Genomic DNA, 23,370 nt, shown 5'->3' on the forward strand with positions numbered 1-23,370 from the left:
CTTTCCTAATAACTCTTCTGCAAGCATGCGCTGAAACGTTTAGACACAACCTAAAAGATTGATCTCATTATCCTTATATAATTGCAATTGTTTTTAATTCTACACTGTTATAAAGAAAAGTATTAACTCTTAGGGCTGCCCATAAATAATGCTACTTTTCCTCCCATTTTTGACTCCTTCTTCTTCTTGCTACAAAGCGACACACTTCGCCTTACCCCTTCTTACCCTTTAGCAACATCTCAAACTTTTTTCATTAATATATCCATGTAAAAATATGTGATGTTATACTTCTTGTAACCCTCTTCCTCCCCCTTGTCACAAACTTTCACAATTTCACAAAAGCAACTCCCCTCTCATTGCATAATATCATTTCTGGACAGCCCCTTAACAACTTTAATTAGAAGTTCTGTTTGGTAATGTGAAAGTTTTTATTACATCATTGAGCTAAATTTGTAAACATTAGACAGTCAAAAAAAAAAAAGTTTCTTTACCTCTCCTTTCAATTTTGTTGACCATTTGATATATGAAATTACAGGTGTTATAAAGGAAAGAGCAGCAAACTCATGACTGGAAGGCGATTGATTATCAAATTTAAAACCATGTAGAATAAGATTGGTATCTAAAAGCAAAACCAAATAATATAAGATATTATAACAAAAAACTATCAAGGCATACTGCTGTATTATTTACATTTCATAACTATACAAGAAGTTAAACTTATTATTAATACTACAGCAGCTGTCACCATCCATTAATTTACAGATAATTTTTGCTTTGGAAATTTATAACTAAATGAGACATTTATTTTTGTAAGAATAGCTTTCTAATCTTCTGTCACTATACTTGTATTTATTTATTTATTCATTTAGTTATATTTACTTATTTATATTGTTATTATTATTTTTCAAAGAATAAGTATATGGTACATCAAGGTTAGAGAGGAAAAATGAAGTTTGAATATTCTATGAGTTTTATATATATGTGATAATTTTTCAACAAACAAATTATTTTTTTTGATGAATTATTTCTAAATGAAATCTTATGAGCTTTGAATATCAAACTCTTTTGGGAATAATGAACTTCTAGCTGCATCTAGTTCGGGAAAATTACAGAATACTGCAAAAAATGGGACTGGGGCAGTAATGAGAAAAAAACCTTTTTAAGTTTGTACAATAAGCTTATCTCATACCCTAACACATCAAAACTGATGTAGATTACATGCAAATACCAAATTGCTCATTTTGACCTCCAGAGACCATTTTCATCCTTGTTAAGAATCGTCAGTCTAGAATAGCTGTAATGAAGATGAAGGTAGTAAACCTCTAAATAAAGCTGATATTACCATTCAACTGGCAGCTATTAATTTAGCTCACCAGAGAGGATCTGCAAACAAGGGCGCCCATATACAAAATTTTAAAGGGGGGGGGCTCAGATATTTTCCCCATGGTTTACAGGATATTTTCCCCTATAGAAACCAATTTCAGTGCAGATTAGAGTTATTTAAGTTAGACATTTTTAATAAATTATTCATTAATGGCTGGATAAGAAATGTTTTTACATTTTTGCAAAGAAAAAAATACTGAAAGCAAGGAAGTTCTAATTTCTTGAGCCCCCCAATTGCCACTCTATATGGCAGCAATATGCCCTTGTCTGCAAATTTGGTACAGCTCACTTCCTGAAATGCAGATAAATGCTTGGGTAGAACACTGAGACTTACAGCTATTTAACTGGAACAAGGAACAAAAACAAATACCAAACAGTTGTTGTGGCATCCAGAGATGGCTGTTTCACCCTTATGAGGGTTCATCAGTACCGAACCACCATAACAAAGCAAGTTGAAACAAACCGATCATTAAAGTAGAAATTATCCACTTTGGTATGCTTTTACATTATTTGATTCTTTTGGCAACAAAAATGCTTCAATATCATACTAAACAGCATTTTTATTCCTGAAAAGTTTAAAACTGGTTGATAAATTTCCAACCAGATATGTTGTAAGGGAAAATATTGTTAAAAAAGAAATGACATACAAAAATTACTTCAAATATATGCATGTGCACATATACAGCCAAAGATATTTTTGACCTTTTTTTTAAAAAAAATCTTTAATGTACAAACTACCAAAATTTCATGAAATATGTTCGATATAAAGTAGGGGGAAAATGTATACAGGAAAACTCAAAATAAGTCTGACAGCGTTTTAGCATATGTGTTATGGTACTTTACATATCCCAGTAATGGCAACTTCAATGACAGGGACATGGTAGTCAAGTCCTGTTCAAGCCTTCTTTTATGTATGCAAATACACAGTATTTGACCCAAAATTTAGAATTCTCAGGACCATGGCTTGTTCATATTTTAGAATAATTTAAATTTTAGATCAAAATCAAGTAACAAAAATTAATCTATGGTACAATATTTGGCAACATTTTACCAAGTTAAACAGATATTTGTGCAAAGTTGCATTATTTTCTTTATCAACTTCAGTGAAAGCAAAGCAGAAAAACAATATTTTTGTGTTTCAGCAAAGAAAAAACAATACGCTATTGATGATAGTCGCAAATCTAAACAAAGAAAAAGAAAAGTTTTTATAAACAGTAAGCATAATTTAATGCAATGAAAGATTGCATTTGCTTATAAGAACAGGAGTTGTGACCTTCAGAAGGACAAGAAAGGTTTGCTGTTTGCTTTACCCACCCAATTGCAGTAACAGCATGATGCTGCAACAATTCTCACTGATTTTTAAGAAAGTCTGCACACCATTTCTTGGTTAAGAGAAAAAAAAAACTGAGAATTTTCAAAAAACCTTAAGATTTCTACAAAAGCAAGTTTGTAACCTATTACCATATTTTTTACAGACAGCAGAAAATTAAACATTAATGTTATAAAAATATCAACCATAAAACTGAAGCAAAAAAAAATTTATGAATAGGAATATATGAAACATAATAAGACACACAAATCAGACTGCAAACAAAAACATACCTGATTTCTCAAAGTAATTGTAAGCAATTACTTTAATTTGTTCAGATGTCACTTTAACTTGCACTACAGGTGTAATACAAGGATCAAAGCATGAATCAATACACATGCATGCAGCCAATGCTAATGGAGACAAGCAAGGATTTTCTTTTCCAAAAGCTCCATCATCATCTCTTAAGAGAATAAAAGAAAAACAAACCATAAACATTAAAGAGTAATTTAAAAATATAAGTAAAAAGACTTTTACCATACTAGGGTGGAGCTTGAATGCTATGAAAAAAAATTCTCAGTTTTACATGTCTCACCCTTTTTTTTGGGTCTATTCACTATTAAAATGATACATGAGAAGTTTGAACAATGCACTAAAATATTTAGAAGTAGCTCAATGACCTCAAAGTTAAGAAAAAAAAATACAGCAAAAATTACCAATGTCTTAAAACTTTACAAATGCATGTAAAACTATTGCATTAATTTCCGAATTTTCAACATTATTGTACACGTTGACTTAACTCTTGAAATTAAGAGTGTATCATCATTGCAAAAATCAAGACTTTTGTATATGCTTGCTCGGTACTTTGACTTTCAATAGCTTGTATCAGGCTTTACTGTTTGTTACTCACCATGGGTTAACCCACTGTCTGCTATAAGAGCAATTTCACACTTGGTATTATCATTTACTACTTGTAGCATAATTATTTCTTTTATCTGTTTAAATCCATTATTTTCTACTTTTTACAGCAGGATTTTCATTTTACATAGCATTCACCAACACTATCAGTTTTTTGGTTCATATACTAACAGTTATCAAAAGAAGTTCAACAAACAAGTCCTGATAAATATTGCAAGTGAATTAAAAAAATTACTTGATTTTGATTCTAAAATACTGAATTATTGATGACTATCCAAGTAACGATTTCAAAAAGAGGTGATTGTGAGAAACCCTGGAAGCTTGCAACATAGATATCTAAGCTTTCAAATCAATACAAACCATGAAAATGGGCATATTGAGTGGTCCTTCTCATTATGACAACAATTTAAATTGAGCTTTAGACTTCCAGATCTAGAGAAAATATAATTAAGACACCCAACAGATATGTTGGATTGCTACCTGTGACATAAATCTAACTGTCCTTGCTGGACCAGCAAAAAAAGATTACTATGAGTTCCAGAAATTCATTACAATATCTCTCACCTTTGGTTTATTTTGTTAGGTATGTTTGCATTGTTGATTATCTTCATCCTTATACCTTCTACTAGCTTTGCAAAAACCTTCACTGAAGTTTCTGGTTCACGATTTTGTGTATCAAGAAAATTACAATATTCTTGAAAATAATTAAACAACATAATCTTCAGGAGAGAATGAAATTTCCACGCAAGCTTCAAAGTTTTAATTATCTACTCCATAATTTGATGTTTGCTAGCACATGGTAAAAGTTTATTTAGCTTGTTGGACCAGTGTTTGGACTGGTGTTTTCAAAGCAAATTGCTCAAATACTGTCCTATCAACATTCTTAGCTTTTAGTGACTGCAAATACAGCCACAGCCTGAGCTTTATCTGTTAAAGGTTAATTGAAGTTCAACTGTATGATAATGTTTCCTTTGTTTAAACTTTAAAATGTTTACTTTACCAGTTTGACAGCGCTTCGTTCGAGGTGTCGGTCAGTAGCATGTAATGTTCACTACTATGGAGCAAACTCTTTATGACATAACAGTCGTTCAAGGTAACTTAGATCTTCATTTTCTCGTCTATAAACTGCTCCTATTTTAATAATTGTAGGGTAGACCGGGGCACGTTCACACAGTGCCCTTTTTTTCAAATCGAGTTATACACTCCTGTTTGTGAAAATTACAATACCACGAAGGACTTATGCGAGTGAGCTGAAAATTGCAGGAAATGTAAAGTAGGGCATGATATGCAAATGACTAGAATTGCAGACCGGTAGCACATGCGTATGCTGAGCAGCGCCCTCTGAACGGCGGATCGAATCGAATATAAATAAACGGCTGTAGCGAGGCGTGTATGATTATTGGTAATTATATGCCAGAGCAAACGTTAACTGAATCTTTACAATGCCTCTTCGACGAAAGAAAGCGAAATTTGAGCAAATTTCAGTGTTTGAACGGGGCATAATTGTCGGCCTTTGTGAAGCTGGATTGTCTTATCGTGCAGTAGCCGCTCGTGTGCAGCGTAACAGCAGCACAATCATGCGTGTTTGGAAGCAGTGGAAGGACGAGGGTCGGACAGCTTGGAAATCTGGGAGTGGACCCTGAAATGTGACTTCAGCTAGCGATGACAGACACCTGGTGCGTATAGCGCTGACGGACCGCACAGATTCTTCTAGACAATTCGCAGCAGTGTTCAACAGCTACAGGTGTTTCATTGTGTGTTTCATCAATTTGGAGACGCCTGCTGCAGCGTGGGCTGCTCACAAGGATTCCTTTATACAGGATTCCTCTCACGCAAAACCATTGGCGCCACCTGCAGCTACTATGGGCCAATGTGCATAGAAGCTAGCGTGCTGATTGGCAGCAGGTCCTCTATTCTGACGAATCCCGCTTCAATTTGTGGCACCATAATGGCCGAATTTGTGTCAGGCGCTATGCCGGTGAAAGGCATGTTCCGGAGTGCATTATCGAACGCCCGGAATTATCATCTGGGGTGCCATAGCATATAATGGACGATGACAATTGCTACCAATTGTGGGCAATTTGAACATTACCCGATACATAAACTAATTTTTACAGCCTTAAGCTATTCCTTTCCTGCAAGGATTGCCAGGGGCTGTATTCCATCAGGATAATGCCCGTCCACATGTCGCCAGGACTGTTAAATCCTACCTTTATTCGCAGCAGGTACAGCTTCTTCTTTGGCCTGCATATTCCTTGGATATGTCACCGACTGAACATGTGTGTCCTGTTGCTTCGACAAACGAACTTTAGTTGCGCGTACCAACAATATGGAATACGCTTCCGCAGGCAGATATTCAAACTTTGGTTCACTCCATGCTGAGTCGTTGTAGCAGCTCTTGTTGTGGCACACAAAATACTAATTTCTATCTCTTTTTATTGTTTGTTTGGTTTGAAAATATAATCATTTATTTGTACCATTACCACTCAACTGTGTATTAAATTTGATTCAACTATGATGCTTCCTTCATGGTGCTGCAATTTTCTCAAACAGGAGTGTATTTGGTACGAATTCCATAAACGGAATTAGAGCAAAGGCTAGCAGATAACATTGATGGGAATCCTAAAGGTTCTTTGCTTAGGCTAATTCTGGGAAAGCTTGAAATAGCCCAATTGGGCCATTGGTTGATGAGACGGGAAATTTAATCCAAAACGATAGGGGTATTGCTAATGTTTCTAACTTTTTTTCCAGTGTGTTTAACGATAACTATCTCAATAGTTGCTAACACAAGTTATTATGCAGCTTGAGGATTTTGTGTTTTCCAGAGAGGAGGTTCAAGTTCATTTGAAAAAATTAAAGCAACTAAAGCTCCGAGAACGATAATATTTGACCAAAAATTTTAGTTGAACGTGCAGAAGAATTAGTGGATGTTATTTTAAATATTTTCAATGCTTCTTATAACTCAGGGATGGTGCCAGAGTACAGGAAGCTGACTAACATAATGCTGCTCTTAAAAAAAATGTCTAAAGGTAATGCCGGGAATTATACACCTATTAGTCTGACTTCAGTGGTTTGTAAGATTTTTGAAAATTTGATCAAAATTAGGATTATGAATTTCTTAGACTATTAGTCTGTTGAATAGCTTGCAGTATGGTTTCAGAATAGCTAAATTATGTGCTACTAATTTATTGCATTTCTATGGCAAGGTTACCTTGGCTTTAGATAACAAAAAGTGTGTGGATGTTGATTATATTCATTTTCAAAATGATTTTGATGAGGTACCGCATGTTGCTCTTCTCAGGAAACTAGCTGATATAAGAATAGGAGGTAAAACTTTACTTTGGGTTAGGAATTGGCTGACTGCAAAAAAACAAAGATTAGTTGTGAATGGAAATCATTCTAAATAGAGTGAGGTTTTAAGCGGGGTTCCTCAGGCATCAGTTTTAGGGCTTCTTTTATTTATTATTTTTATGAATGACACCAATGAAAATACTTCTTGAAGCATGAATTATTTTGCTGATGAGATGATGTAAAAGTTATGGGAATTGCAGAAAATGAAGAACAAGTAAAACAGCTTTAGGAAGATTTGAATCATATTACTAAGTGGGCGGATAGGTGGGGTATGGCAGTTAATGTAGGGAAATGTCAAGTGCTGCACTTAGGTCATGGAAATAAGCGTATTAGTTATCGTTTACAGGGTTCAGTCATTATTAAGGAAGAAATTGCTATTGATCTGGGTATCTTAATAAATCAGGATTTCAAGTTTATTCAACAGTGTAGCATTGCAAGTACCAAAGCCAACAGAATTGTTGGGTATATCAATAGATCTATTTCAAACAAATCTAAGAAGTTTCTTCTGCCTTTATATAGGAGTTTTGTCGACCCCATTTGGAGTATGCTGTTCAGTTTTGGTCGCCTTATCAGAAGAAAGATATTTCTGTATTGGAAAGGTTCAAAGAAGGGTAACTAGACTAGTAAGTGGACTTTCAAATTTGGACTATGATACCAGACTTAATAGGCTTAATATGTATAGCCTGGAGCAAAGGAGAGTCAGAGGGGACATGACTCAGTTGTTTAAATTTATTAAAACAAAAGATGTTAATGGATTAAATTTTAGCAAGGAAAGCAGGACAAGGGGTAGTTGTTTTATGCTATTTAAATCTGTCTGGAAGTCAGGAAAAACTACTACTTTAGTACGGTCGAGGGCACTTGGAATAGCTTAACGGAAGAGGTGGTACTGAGCAAGGGGGTGGAAAGCATTAAGAGGGCTTTCTATCTTCATTGGGGACTAATAAATTAACTAGGACCAGCCTAGCTGGGCCTAGAGCCTGTTGCTGGTCATCACATTTGTATTGTATTTTCAAATTAATATCATAAATGAATTTTCATAAAGCATTAAAGAATGAAATTATACCCTTTAAAAGGGCTGGCTTCAAAAGGAAAAAAAAGTAATGGCTTACATATATGTAGGACGATCTAACAGGACTCTCCATCTGTCAGAAACACCCAAAGAATCTGAAGTTAGGCTTGGTAGATCTAAAGCAAATGCATTGGTTTCTGACAGCATAAAATCACATAAATTTATATATTCCTGTGAAGTAGAATTCCAATACTGCAAATAGCATGTAATTATCTAAAGAAATAGAGAGGAAAATTATAGATTTTAAGTTTCAGACCTATAAATTTTACTAATGAACAAAATGTTAGACAATTATACATATTGCATTGTGCAACAAAAGTGGCACTACTAAAAAAAAGTGCTGGAAAAAACCAAGGTATTACACAAAACTACTTTTAGCAGATTTATTCTCTAATACTACAGTATGCACAACCCTGTTGACTGGTTAATTTCTCTAGTGTAAATTAAGTTCGAATTTTCTATTCTAAATTATGAAATTTGAATGCTGTGTTTATTGGTTGTATTGTTTATAAGTCACTCTACACCAGTTTTGTAAACAAACTTTGTGCAAGATTTGTGGCAAGAAAAAACATTAAATTTCGATTTTAAATAAATAATGTATACATTTTTTTAAAAACTGAGTTGTCTCACTTCTGTTGTTAAGGTGCAATATCTCATTTATATTTCCTTAAATAAGAATACTATGCAATTCTAATAAATGAATATCATAATTCAGAAACCAAAATATATGATAAAACCAATACTATTAAAATCTGTGTATGTCAGTCTCTGTTATCCTATCTCTTCCAGACTAAATGTCTACCAGATTAATACTTAAAGTTGGATACAGAACATCCAGGGAAGCCATTCCGCCCTGTCTCACCGATCTAAACCTAAAAGTCAAGGACATTCGGGTGTAAAAGCATTGAAACCACCAATTGTCACCTACTACAGGCAGCATTGAGCCACTTCAGATGACAACGAGGGTTTGGTGAGTGAAAAAAGCAGGAGCCCTTAGTCAATAAATTAAAAATTTAATGTTTGCTTAATACTTTCAAAATTTATATCCTTCAAAGATTGAATGTGAAATTAATTATAAGCTTCAGAATGAAACTTGCAGTTCAGTAAATTATCTGTTTTAAGATGAAAAGAAGTCATTTTTGCAAAAAACATTTTAGTAATCTGAAATTTCGGGTAATTAAACATTGTTATTTCTTATTTTATTTTTCAAGCATAAATGTTTTTATTCAACTTTATGAAAAGAAGTATTTTATAGATTTTTCTACATATTTTTTCAAAAAAATTTTATTTAAAAAAACAACACTTTTAATTTAAGATAAATAAAACAATCATTTAATTTGGAAAATCATATAAAAATTTAAAGTCTCAGATTAGAAATTGTTGAGGAGGAGAAAATATCAGATTGAAAATATTTCTTTGATCACCAAATTTAGTCACATATAAAAATGCATAAATAAAATTCAACACCATTATTTGCGAATCATATAATTCAAAATTTTTTCAATAACTATTGCTGATTCGAAATTAATATATAGTTTTTTATAGCAATGATATGGCACACCCATTAATTTGTCAAAGCCTCTATTGTCATTTTCTGTACAAAATGTTTGGTTTAAAATAGTTACTTCTTGCTCATTTACTCTGTCATTTATCTACCAGAAATAATACATTTCATTCTTAATATGCATGCCCTTCAATAAACCCATAGCTTGTCTCATTCCATGATGAAGGAATCAATAAGGTGAATGGGTGAAGTACTTTGGATGCATATATCAGGACTGCAACCAGGGGAATTTACGTTGAAACACCCTAGATCCTCTATTTTTCAAAGCCATATTGATGTTCCAGGTGTGTCAAGTTACATACATGAAAGAGCTGTTATGAATCAGCTCCCCCCTCCCAACACACACACACACACACAGAGAGAGAGAAAAAAATTTTTGTGCCACAGGTGTACACAACTAACATGGTCACAAGAAATATAAAAACCATTCCATCATTCCTAGCAAAGAACTGAAGATACATCCAAGCCAAAGTGTAAGGGACTGTGCTGATCAATGATGGCTACATCTGGGTTATATGAAGCAGTGAGAAGCAAAGAGATGTAAGTGCCAAAATCAAAATTTCGAGATTACTATTGTCAATGTTAGGAGAACCTCTTTGTTACGAGGCAATAAATGGAACTAGTAGCTCTTGTAGCACTCTTGCTAATTTTTTCTTAAATCTTGCTACACAGCAAGATTTAGAAAAAATTCAATGAAAGCCCACCTAGGATCTGAACTTAAAATGCATTTTACTCAAAACTTTAAAAAGCCCACTTATATCCCTTTGCTTCTCACTGTCTCACATGATGTCTCAAGCAGTTCCTCTGAGGAACCAAAAAAAACCTTGTTTAGTTTTGGTAGGTAAGGGAGACCCTGGAGTGTAGTGTATTTAGCCTAGTATCTTCACAGGAAGGCAATGTTGGCATTACCTTTTTAATTTCTATCACTTCTCAGATCACTTATGGTTCAAAACTAATTTTGAAAATGAAGAGGCAAGGAAAAAAGTATGAACAGAATGATTGAGTTCTGCTAAAGGTATCCTACCAGTCAGTAAATCAATTCTTAAAGAGTTGGATCCATGTACAAAGGAACAATCCAGTAACCTTGCTTTTGTAGAAAGAGGGAGTATAATGTCACAACCAACCAATTCCTACTACTTTAGGAAGTAAGAATGCAATCCCTCAGCACATATTGACTCAGCTACTGGGGGAAATGAGGGGGAAACATTGACAGAAATAAAAACAGTGTTGTTGAATGAAACTTGAATTACTGCAAAGCTACTTACTTGAAACTCAGAGCTTGAATTTCCATCATCACACTGAAATGGGACAGGAGAGACTTCCACCTTTGTTAATGCTCTTGGTTCAGGATAACACCAGGTCATAGATGCACGATGATTTTTAGATGCTGGACAAAACACTATTTCATTGGGCTTTGGTTCAATATCTTGGTCATCTAACATAATCAAATAAATTATTACATTTAAAAAAAGGAAAAATGCAATTTCTTTGGACTAGACTAAAAAAAGGAAAGCATAATTACAAGTGTGAAAAAGTTTCTTCAAATTGTTAACACAGTGCAAAAATAAGAAAAAAAAAATTATGTAAAGGAGTTAAGTTTCAATATCTCTTTGATAACTTCAGTCTTGTATATGTTGATTATAAATATAAAAATAAACAATGTTTGCAATAGACAAAAAGGACTCATTTTATTTAAAGAGTTAGAAAAGTGAAGCACCAAAAAACATGTCCAACAAAACATAAATCAGAATTTCTAATATAATTTCTTTTAAAATGAAGAAACGCATATTCTCAGCAAATCTCCATTAAACTATTTTTCACAGGAGCACATAAAAACTTTTAGGGCATGATATGTTTATAGAGTGTGAAAGTTTTCTCGGTGAGAATCATTGCAATATGCAAGACAAATATGATACTAGGAGCATTCAAGACCATTCACTTTATATGAGAATTAGGCTACAGTATCAATGGATACCAATTTGAACACCTATTTATTTATTATAGACAGGAATGCAGAAGCAGTTCTTACTTGCAATGCATTGATGGTGAATAGTTTCTTTATTGGGGATTGATAAATTAACCAGGACCAGTCTAGCTGGGCCCAGAGCCTGTGCTGGCGGTCACATTTGTATTTGTTAGCAAAGAAATTTTCAGATTCATATTGTGTTAATATGCAAACGTGAACATTCATGTTCATCTTAAATAAATAAACTCTAAAGCAAAAGAGTCTAAGGATTCAACTGCTAAAATTTTTCAGAATGAATAAAAATAGCCTAAACGTTTTCAGAAATGAACAAATATTATATAACTATTTAATTATTAATTAAAAAAATATTAATTAAAGTTAAAATTAGAAAAAAATATTAACTAAAGTAAAAATAGTTTCAATTATTTAACTTCAACACTAACCTTGAAATTAAGAAAAACTACTATTTCAATTGCGATGTAAATGTTTTGAATAGCTGCGACTACTTACAGTGAGAAACTAGTAAACAAAGTCATTTGTAATCAATTGAGGCCCAAACACCAGTGCAGTAGAGCCCTTAGTTTGTTATTGGTCAACTCTTTTTTACTACCCCAAATATACTATTTATTTTAAGATAGTTTTATCACAACTTTAACCTTTTAGAGGAAGAAATTTTTTAGTGCATTAAATGTGCATCAACAACAAATGAATAACTTTATATCTTTCTTGTTTACAGGGAATGACTTAATTTTTAGAGAAGCTTTTCAAAATGCAGTATGATTTTATTAAGAAACTCATGATACAAATGCAGTATTGCTACTTAATAATTACTCAAAATTTAAGAAAGAAAATAAAACAAAAACTTCAAATTTCATTTTTACTAAATAATGACTTTTAAATAATAAAAATACTTTTATTTATAATCATTTATATAATAGAATGAGTTGTCATTTAAAGTATGAATATGAGATTTATTAAATTCATAAAGCTAAAATAAAGAGAAAACAATACAACAACGGAAAATGAAAGCAACATTTTATGCAAGTAAGTTGATTACAATCTTAATGTGTTTAAAAAATAAAAGGATTAGTGTCGTAATAGCCAAGAATTAAGAAGAACAATGTAAGTGAAGGTATTTGCTTGGCTTGAACATTAATAACTTCAATTTTAAAACTAAATAAAGAATTTATTAAACATTTTTTACACACTATTTGGTTAAAATTTATCATACATATATCGGAAAGTTTTTTAATTTATGTTACAATACAGACCATAAAAAGAAATATATTTTAATATAAAACATACCACAAGCTTGTATAAACTGGAACATGCCCTTTCTCAGATCATCAGTCCAAATTTTACGTTTTCTTACTTCATTAATTAGATTCTGGTCCTCAATCCCTCCTTCAGCATTGAACATTACAGAATTGAAAACTTCTATTTCTTTCTGAAGGAAAGATGCAGAAAAAGATATCTTGTATTAAAAATTATTCAATATATAGCTTTGTAAAAAAACAATGGAAAATATGGCGCAGTTAATTCATTGTATTATTATCTTAATCTCTGAAGTTACAATTTCTCAAATATGAAGAAATGATTAAGAAATTTCATAGTGGAGATTTGGAGAAGGATAAAACAAAAGTAAGTAAAACAGCAATGCAAGTATTTTAGCTGAGTTACAAAATAAAGAAACACATCTCAAAATAATATAATTTTTTTTTTTTTTTGCATAAACCCACAAGCAGTCGGATATAATTTCTTACTATTCCATTATGATGTTTTCATTACATTCCAAATGTCCTGAAACAATAGTTTAGATTTTAGAGAATACTTAAATATTTAAATAAAAGCAAAAAGATCTAAAATTCAATTGAATTCCTTTATTCAAAGTATATTTGATTAAAAAAACTACTTAAATTGATAGTAACTTTTTGCCAAAATTATTTAACATGAGTAGTTCACATGCTCAAATGATTTTAAAGGCACTACTTTATTTTGAGTCGGACAGTGTCAATGTCATACATGAACTTGGGCTTTTTACAAAACATTGCTGGGAATTTTGCCAGCATTATTCTTATTCAGGTTTGAAGTATTGCAGTTAATACAGCAAAGTCAAAAGTAAAAATCTCTATTTAAATGACAGGACATCTTAAGTTCAACATTTTTAATGGAGAGAATTATAAGATCTTAGATATAAGCATAACTATTTGAATTTGTGGATACAAACTTGTAATTAATGCATTTTTAAAGAATCAAAACATAAAGTATTATTTTGAAAAAAATGCAAGTAGCATAAAAAATGAAAAGTACAAGCAAAAAGAACATGGTTTATAGAAAATGTAATGCTTATGTTATAACACACAGTGCATCAAAAATTATTTCTTACCAAAAATACTTTAAATGTACCAATATTCTTTACCTACAAAAGCTATCAATTTTCATATGATAACCACTCACAAACACTCTCAGAAAAGCAGACATTTCTAGTTTTCTTGGCCAGTGATAGAATAATTTCAATTGTTATTTACTTGTATATTTCAACAATGAAACACATCAGATTGATGAATTCAAAAAAAAAAAAAAAAAAAATTCAGAAGATAGTTTAGACTTACAGCTAACTATTTCTACAGCAGAAAATGAATTCCAGGAGTCAGAAATTGAAACTACATTGCAAAATAACAGAATATAACTGATGGAATTGTCTTTCCATGAGTTGGTCAATGAGGAAGACAAATTGATTGCAACTGGAAGTTTTGCAACTGATACATGAGAGGTTGAAAAATATAAAAGAAATTATAAAAATGATATAGATGCCACAAAATTTTCTCCAACTAAAATAGAACGGTGTAAAATCTCTTTAGAAATACTATTTTTTAATTCAGGAAGCATTGTGATATTTCTCACTTGTATAAACCTAAAAATGACAAATTTTAACATGTAGATCAAAACAAACTTACCTTACAGTATTCAGTTTTGAGAGAAAATGAAATAAAGTTCGGAGTTTAATCACTCAATTTCATTGAGCTCTCCAAAGACATATTATCAAAACATGTATTTCCAGTAAGAAACAAGATCAAATGAATGTGGTGCAGGGAGATTTTATTTTGCTCAAATTATATGATAATCTAAATTCTCAAAATAATTCAGTACCTGATATTGGTCTTGTAAGGCTTCCACCACTGTCTTCAGCTTTAATAAATGATGAATGCTTAAATTTAAAAGCATACTTTCAGCTACAATGCACAGTTGCACATGAAACCAAGAATCTAAACTATACTTAGATTGCATTGAAAAGTTTAATGGGTGTAAAAAATTCCATGTTAGACTGTCAGAGTGCAATTGAAACATTAGGCTAGATGCATTTACTTCCAAGTTTAAACTCTTCCAATTATCTGAAATATATTCAAATAAAGAAACATAAATACATATACTCAAATAAGGAACAATTAATTTTGAAAAAAACAGTAATCATAAAATAATCAATAAGGTTATAGTTACAAAACACTCATCCTTCATGAAATATTTTGTCACCAAAGCATGAAATGATCAGGATTGCCAAAGTTAAAGCCATAATTTATTTACATTGACAACACCTTAGTAAATGTTGTAATATATTATTTACAATTGTTTTGCTCACTCAGCAATTTAAAAAATGACAGCTAGAAATGTTTTTCCTCACAAATACTTTATTCTGTCCAATATATTTTTTCTCTTAACACATACTTCCCTCATGTAACCATTTTCCAACTTTTTGTTAGAATATGCAGCAAGATGATACTGATACATAACTCACTTTCAACTGTGATATTTCCTTGAGATAAACTTTTCACTTTAAGGATGTTAATAAACATTTTAAGGATTCTGCCTTGCGAAACAAGGTCTTGCAAAAATCATCCAGTCTCATTTTTAATGCTAAAGTAGCTCCTTTTAACTTGTTACATGAGACAGTTCTTCAACATCTAATGCCTATAAAGAATGGAGTCATGCGACTCCTCAAGAACTTTCTGCTAAACACATATTACCACTTGTAATTTATATACATGTAAGGGCTGAAGTGCCTGATTTTGAGCAATAACAACTAAAAAAAGAGAAGAAATCACATATTTCCAGCAAAATAAGAAAACTCCTTAATTATTCTTTGTTTAGCAGACATTGTAGACTGAAAACTTTTTAAGTCTGTAAAAAACACTAATAAATACCTTGTAAATAGTGATTTTCCTGTGCTATGATCTGTTTCAGGGAATAAGCCAAACCGAAAATAATTACTAACATAGGTTCAAACAAATAGTATTTCTTCTTATTAATCAAAGAACAAAACTCACATTATTGAAGATTCATACTACATTAAAATTTTATTCTTAGGCGTTTTAAACAATCTCTCAAGCAAAATTTAGTAGCAATAACATAACTCAGTGATGCCACTACAGGGGGGGGAGGCGGTCCACCCCAGGTGTTACCCGCCTGGGGGTGAGACCCTGAGTGGAATTGTAAGTTTTTGAAAGATATGAATCTAAAATGCATTTTCAAGACTACAAATTTTAAAACTTTTTGGGGATAAACCCCTGAACCCCCCATTTTTATCTGTTTTTATGTACATTAGCCGACTTAAAATTTCGTTATAATACAAATGCAGTTGTTTCTGAATTGCATGAATTTCATGTTTACAAATTTTTGTTATTTTGCATCTGTAGGAGGGGGGGGGTGGCATCACAAATCACAGCCCCGGATGTCACCCATGCTAAGTATGCCACTGCATAACTAATTAACATTTTTTGTGAAACATAATAAGCGATAGTTAAAAAAAAAGATACACACGTATTTTCTTACCTTTACAAGATTCTACTTCTGTTTGAGCTTTGAAGCTTCCAATACTTAAAAGAATTTTTGAATCATCATTATCCAATGCTGGTGAAGCTTCGAAGACTACTTGATTGGTGCATAAGGAAATATTTTGAAAGTATGCTAAAATTGGGAACTTGGTTGATTCAGTTTCTAAATTCTTGTTCATTTCAGGAAGATCCGCACTTCTATGCGAAATATTTATTGATGACCATTCACTCCAGAAATGTTTTGCAAATACAACTGTAGAATTTAGCAGCTCTGTTCTTAAGTTACATCTGACAGGTCTTTCTATCGACAGTGCAGCGTTTCCTTGATAATAAATAAAATGCATATATTATCATACATCACAAACTCTGATTGAAGTCATTAATATGAATGAAAATTGTAACACACGCAGAGAGACACCACAAGGTTATTGGATAAATTATCATAACAAACTTTTTTTCACTTGGACTAAGCACAACTTTTAAACAAACCAATTGGATTTAAACCAATAAGGAAAAGTTTAATTAAACCTTCTCGTCAAATTTTGTTGAGAGTCCTTGTAAACATTAACTCAAGAACAGTAAAAATATGCCTTCTCCAGTCAGTTAGTTTTCTGTTAAGAATTCAGGAGAAAAAGAGGTTGACATTTATATTAGATGATTCACTTTACTAACAACAAGCAAACATAATGATATGCATCAACTGGTATGCATTACACTCCCTATAAGAGCATATCAATACACGCCAGGATGCTAATCTAGACTTTTTGTGAATAATTATCTGCATTTGATTTCCATTCACATGCATTGCAATTTTCTGCAATATAATGCTTCCTTTATTTTGCACAAAGAAAATGAAGCAAGTAAAATAAACCTACCTGAGATGATCAAAATATAAAGCTGATTCTTAATTCCATAAGGTGCATAAATAAATTTATAGCTCTACAGGCACCTTCATGTTATGAGTATAGTTTCAAAATGGAAGCAATTGTTTTTAACAGAAAAATTAAGAAGGAATAAGATTTTATGTTATTTCATTGCTCTCTTCTGAGTACTGAACAAGAGCACATGCTAATAAGCAATGGTAGATAAAAGATTATTGTCTGACCTGCAAGTTTCACCCCTACCTAACACTCAATTTCAACTAGTGGCATAGAAATTCAGGATCTCATCTATAAGAAACAGAAAGATACTGCTGCACTATGATAAAAAATTGAAATGTCAGATGCAGCTATTATATGTGATATGCAAAAGACAGTTTGTAAAACAGTTTATCTGCAATGAAATTCTTGATTTTAATGAGAGAGATTTGACCATTTCAAAAGATATCTTATACTTTCTCTGAGATGAAAACTTTCATTTTAGTATCTTAAATTTATAACTTAACAAACTATACAATGAAACTTCAGTAACTCGACACGTGGTTAACTTGACTACCCTGGTAAATAAACATTTATTTTTCTTATGGTTGGCCCAATGTCAGTTTCAATGGGCGAAAACCTCTCTAACATGACGCACACTTGCAGGACCCCTATAAGTCGACATGCAATTGCTATTCTGGTCCAATTTTTGCTACCAACATACTTTCATATTGACCTTTTCTCACAGTTTTACACTGTGGTTTTTTTTATCAGTAAATCCTTTTCTGGAACGCTCTTTCAGGGAATTCCATCTTTTATCCAGGGGATTCAGCCATCACACTCTGTGCAGTTAGTGCAATTCTAAAAGGCTAAGAAAGGATAAAATAAATGTACCCAGGGGAATCCTCAAGAGAAAAAAAGCAACATGACATGTTTTTCAAACAAATATAATATTTTATTTCTAACAGACTTGAATGACAAGAATCTTTCATCTCTTTTCAAAAACTGGATTTATTCCTCATGAGGTAATCAAATAGTATTAGTGACTTAATTATGTACTTTTCAAAAATAAAAAATAAAAATAAAATTTATTTACTGGAATTAATTTTCACAATGTGAATGTTAATCATTAGTAAGTATGTGATGCAGAAACTCTTCAGGAATTAAGATTGTGAAATCTCAGCAAGTTGACATCCTCTTAAGTCGACATGTTTCCATGTTCCCTTAGGGTGTCAAGTTATCGAAGTTCAACTGTATATACAATCAAAAAAAAATTTTTTTTTGGGGGTGGGGAGTTCAAAATTTTATGCTAATAAAACGTTGCCCCTTTTGCCCTACATGTGCAACAATAACATTTATCCACATTAAAATATGTTTATGTGTCCAGCAGGATGCCTATAATTTATAATTATCTTCAAAAAATTGATTTTTTTTTCAAATGAATAATAAAAAATATATATATTTGGAATGAAAAATTTAAAGTAAAAGTGAAAAAAAAATGAATATTTAGAGTATCATGTGACTTAATGTGTGACTTAAATGTGCGTGACTTAAATTTTGCAAGAGAGCAAAAATTTATATTTCACGCTAATTATCGACTAGACAGTTTTTTTTTTTTTTTTTTTTTTTTTTCAGCTTGATATCTTCTTAACATTTTCTTAAAATTGTATAGAAAAAAAAATCAATTTTTTGAAGAAACTTCAAATTTTAGGCCTCTTGCTGGACATCTAATATATTTTTCAATTTTTATAAACACTTTAATGGCACATATAAGGCTATAAGGGCAACGTTTTAGCAACATATTTTCGGATTTCCAAAAAGATTTTTTTTTTTCGATTCGGCCTAGTACACAGTGCTGGTTCACACTTTCAGACACAAGTCCGCACGGGTTGCTGATGTTAAAATCATATGAAACTTTTTTTACGACTGTTTCGACCTGAAAGAAAAAACATAAAAGGGTGTGTGACTTGAAAAATTCACTTTCGTTTTTTTTTTTTTTTTGAGAGGGGGGGGAGACCCTAATATACATTTTTTGGGCTCTTGTGCATTAGTACCTGAATTAAAACTTTTTTAAAAAATAGGTACCTGGTGTGCTCAAGAAGTCTGTAATCCTTATAGTAAAGAAAGCTGGCCTGATACCTGTCTTTACATGAGGCTCACCTGGTCTTGTTTCCAAATAACAAAGCTTAAAATCACCGGGATTCAATACAGAAGATGTATGAGGCTCTAAAAATACATAAAATTGGAGACATATCCCATATAAGGCAGTGAAAAGAATATAAACAAAAATATTACAAAATCAGACAATAAAAATATTTTATGAACAGATATTAAATACCATAACCCTCTGACATCTACGAAAGTAATATTTCATCTTAGTATTACTCCCACAAGTTTGTTTTGTTAGTAGAAAACTGTCAGAGAAAAAAGTAAAAGAAAAAAAAAATAGAAGTACTCAAACTTTCACCCTTTGAACTGTAAAGGAGAATACTTATATTTAGGCTGCCAGACGTCCCAGTTTGACCGGGACAGTCCCGGTTTTCAGGCAAAATCCTGGTGTCCCGACCGGTTTACTTCAGGTCCCCGAAAAAGATAAATTTGATCAGATGACACAAAAAGTCTAAAAATAATTAACTGTGAAGGATAATTTGGATAATTCCTTTGTCATTTGAAACATAGACTTGTAAAACTACTATTGAATCAGCTTGTGAGAATTTTTACAACATTAAAACCAAAAAAGACTTTCTAAAAAAAAACAAGCGAATAAAAAAAAACAAGTAAATATTGTTCAAGTTTTTAATCATCATTCAAAGTATTTCATCTTACTAAAGTAACTAATAAATATTAACATGCAAGAAATAAAATGTTTAAATTTATCTGCTTGTGTCATTTATTATCACCCCCATTTAGATCATAATTAGTATTTATTCATAGCGTTGAGAATGAAATACCTTCTAGAATACATCAAAAACCAGCTAGGAGTGTGTTCCCTTCAAGAGTGCTTGCGATCCGAAATTTCCAAAAATTTGGGCTGACAACACATTTTAAAGCTGAAAAGTTGTTTTAAAAGAAACTTTTACAATGTTTCTTTTTAATGATTTTTGTTTGCATATTTCAAATTTTTTACGGGAAGGAGGGGGGGGGGTGTCAAGTTGCTCAAAGTTTCTGAAAATGTCACAGTCTTCAGAAAAGTTTAGGTGAGTTAACTATCACCCCTGGTTCCCTTCTGAACACTCTCAAGGGGGGGGGGAGGTCCGGTGTCCCGGTTGAACATTTCAGAAATCTGGCAAGCCTACTTATATTCATTGCATATCACTAGAAGGACATATTATAGGACCACTATTTCAATAACATATAACCGGAGAATTATTGTGCCCCTAATGTAAAAATCATTCTTGTCAGGTGGTTAAAGCAATTTGAGGTAAAGATAACAAAACAGAAAGTTACATACTTTGAACAACATGAGCAGATGATGAGCCATTTACAAGTAGATCAAAACATGAGGATTCAAACTTCTGTCGGTCAGGATAACATAATATGTAACTATGTGGCTGTGTTACTGATATGTATAAATATGGATGTAATCTTGATTTCTGAGATACATTTTCTGTTTTACTTGAAGAAGAAATATCTTCATGCTTGGAATCACAATGACTATGTTCATTCAGATTGTTAATTTTTCCAACCACAGATGAATCACATTCAGATAAATAAGTAGATTTTTCTGTTATATCACAAAGAAATTGCTTATCAGGATCCTTATCATGATAAAAAAATGTAAAAGATATAGAACTTGCAGTAACTAATGCTTCAAATGGTACAAAGTTATGTTTGTTGAATTTTTTGTTCATTGCCAATTTAGGTTGCTCGTTTGATTCTTTAAAAATTTGTGGTGGCATATATATGTTAGAAACACATGTGTCATTAGTTGGGCTGGAAACAGCATTTGAAAACACTGAGGAATCCTTTTTTGAAATTTCTGTACTTTCTAAACTTAAATACAGTTCAGTGATGAAATTTAAGTTATTTTTGAAGAGAGAGTATATAAAACATATCTGGTGATCACTCAAATAGAAGCAAATATCTTTTGTAATACTTAGTTCAAAAGATATACCAGCAACAATTATTTTCTAAAAAGAAAAAGAGAACTAATGAATCAATGAAAACAATAGAAAATATTTTACTTAGTAGATAAAATCAAGACATAATTAGTGTTAAAATTTTACAGTATCAAGTTTTATATCAAAGCAAAATACAATTACTCTGAGAATTGAACGTTTTCATTAACCAATACTATCAATGCTTCATGTATAAAAATTGACCTTCTTTTGAGATTTAAGATTTACTAAAGGGTATAAAAATTAAAATACGAGGGGTCATTTTTAAGTTCGCGGAATGGAGGACAAGGATAGTAAATCAAAATGCAATATTATTTTTCTTTTTTAATCTATTCACTTTCAACTTAAAAACACTTCTCAGAGCTATCAATAAATTTGTTTATACCTGTATAAAAAAAAACATTGAATCTTTCACTGAAAAATACGCTGAAATTGCTTATTTCTCACTTCTTCATTGCTTTTAAATTTCTTCCCACAAGTTCTTTTTTCATTTTGAGGAACAGGTAGTATTCATTCAGGACCAGGTCTGGACTATTGGGTGGATGAATCTTAATATCAAAGCCCACTTTGTGCAGGGCAGCCAACACAAGACGCCTCTTGTTAACTGGAGCATTGACATGCAGGAGCAACACAACTTTCGTCAATTTTTCCTCTTCTTTTTTCTTTAATTGTTTCTTTAAACTATTCTAATATTGAAGCCCAATATTCTCTGGTTATAGAGACACCTTTATCTTTATAATCAAACAATAATACTCCTTCTGAATCTCAAAAGATTGCAGCCACGTGGTTTCCAGCTGATTGTGTCACCTTAAAACTACTTGAACGGTGCTGTCCCTTTTTTGTGCCACTGTATGGAGTCTTGCTTAGACTCAGATTCATAAGGATAAACCCAAGTTTCATCCCTGTTAACAATACGGGCCAATCCATGATCTTTATCCTCTCTACACAGGTCTTCCTGATTTCTGTTTTCTTCTCGAATGAGTTGCTTGATTGGTGATTGTTGAAAGTCAAATAATGCACTTAAGATAAAATTGACAGCTGAAGAGTCGCAGAACACCTGACAGCTAAAAATATCCCCACCACTTATTCCCATCCTTGCCATCAGTCTTGCATAATATAGATGAACGCACGAACGGCGTTCGCAGAAAATTTTGTTCAAACTGTTAACGTTAATTTTTTTTTTTTAATTTTTTTTAAGGGCATTAAAAGAAAATCCCATTTTATTTCTGTTAAAGCCTTTCTCCAAAAACCTTTTAAAGCACATGTGTGAAAATAATAATGGTTTTGGCAGTTTTCTTCAGTTGGTGAAAAATAAGCTCAAACTATATGTTATTGCAAAAACATTAAATGATTTAAAGCCTCTTTCATATTTGAATATGAATTTAATTCTTTATTCAAGGGTGAGTTTGGAAAAATAATTATTTGCAGAAAATTTTCCAGTTAAGATTTGAGTTCGCAGAAAGCTTTTCATTTTATCTAAATCTGCTTGTCATTCTGTGAAATTAAAAACACACCCTCATACATAAAAACAAGATACAAGGAAAAGGTCTATCATATCAATCTTAGTAAGCATTTGAAGCTCACAAAAATTTAAGAGGATGTACAGTAAGACCATTAAAGGCTCCCCAAAAGAGTGTTGTGACCACTTAGAGATCAGAAAAGCACCTAGGTTAACAAATCTGCTTTAGATAGATCTTTCACAATATCAATTATAAACACTAAATACTGATTAAATGCTAATATTATTCAATAATAGTTGCTGAAAACTAAATATATGTGTTTACATCAACCCTGTTTCTGTGATTTCTGCAACTTTGCAGTGAACAGCAGGCTCACCCATTGTAATAAATATACTTATACAAAAACTCACAATTAACAAAAAAACAAACAAATTATATGTCCTTTATGATACATATTAAATGTGTACAAGGTAATATTTAATGATGGAAGTCAAGAGCTGTTTTTCCCGATTTCTGTAGTTTCTTCCAATACTAATTGCCCACCTG

At 31.9% G+C, this 23,370-nt stretch overlaps 1 protein-coding gene across 1 annotated transcript in view; it reads right to left on the reverse strand.

The window, feature by feature from the left end:
• The window catches only part of LOC129231174 (intermembrane lipid transfer protein VPS13B-like), a 174,463-nt gene that overhangs the window by 67,373 nt on the left and 83,720 nt on the right, over positions 1-23,370 (reverse strand). The window contains 9 exon segments of the mRNA XM_054865421.1: positions 492-619; positions 2,986-3,155; positions 8,071-8,243; positions 10,860-11,029; positions 12,869-13,007; positions 14,465-14,474; positions 19,313-19,472; positions 20,698-20,931; positions 21,007-21,376. Of these exon segments, the coding sequence (XP_054721396.1) occupies positions 492-619; positions 2,986-3,155; positions 8,071-8,243; positions 10,860-11,029; positions 12,869-13,007; positions 14,465-14,474; positions 19,313-19,472; positions 20,698-20,931; positions 21,007-21,376 (1,554 nt within the window).

The sequence above is a fragment of the Uloborus diversus genome, chromosome 10, assembly GCF_026930045.1.
Source record: "Uloborus diversus isolate 005 chromosome 10, Udiv.v.3.1, whole genome shotgun sequence".
NCBI lineage: Eukaryota > Metazoa > Arthropoda > Arachnida > Araneae > Uloboridae > Uloborus > Uloborus diversus.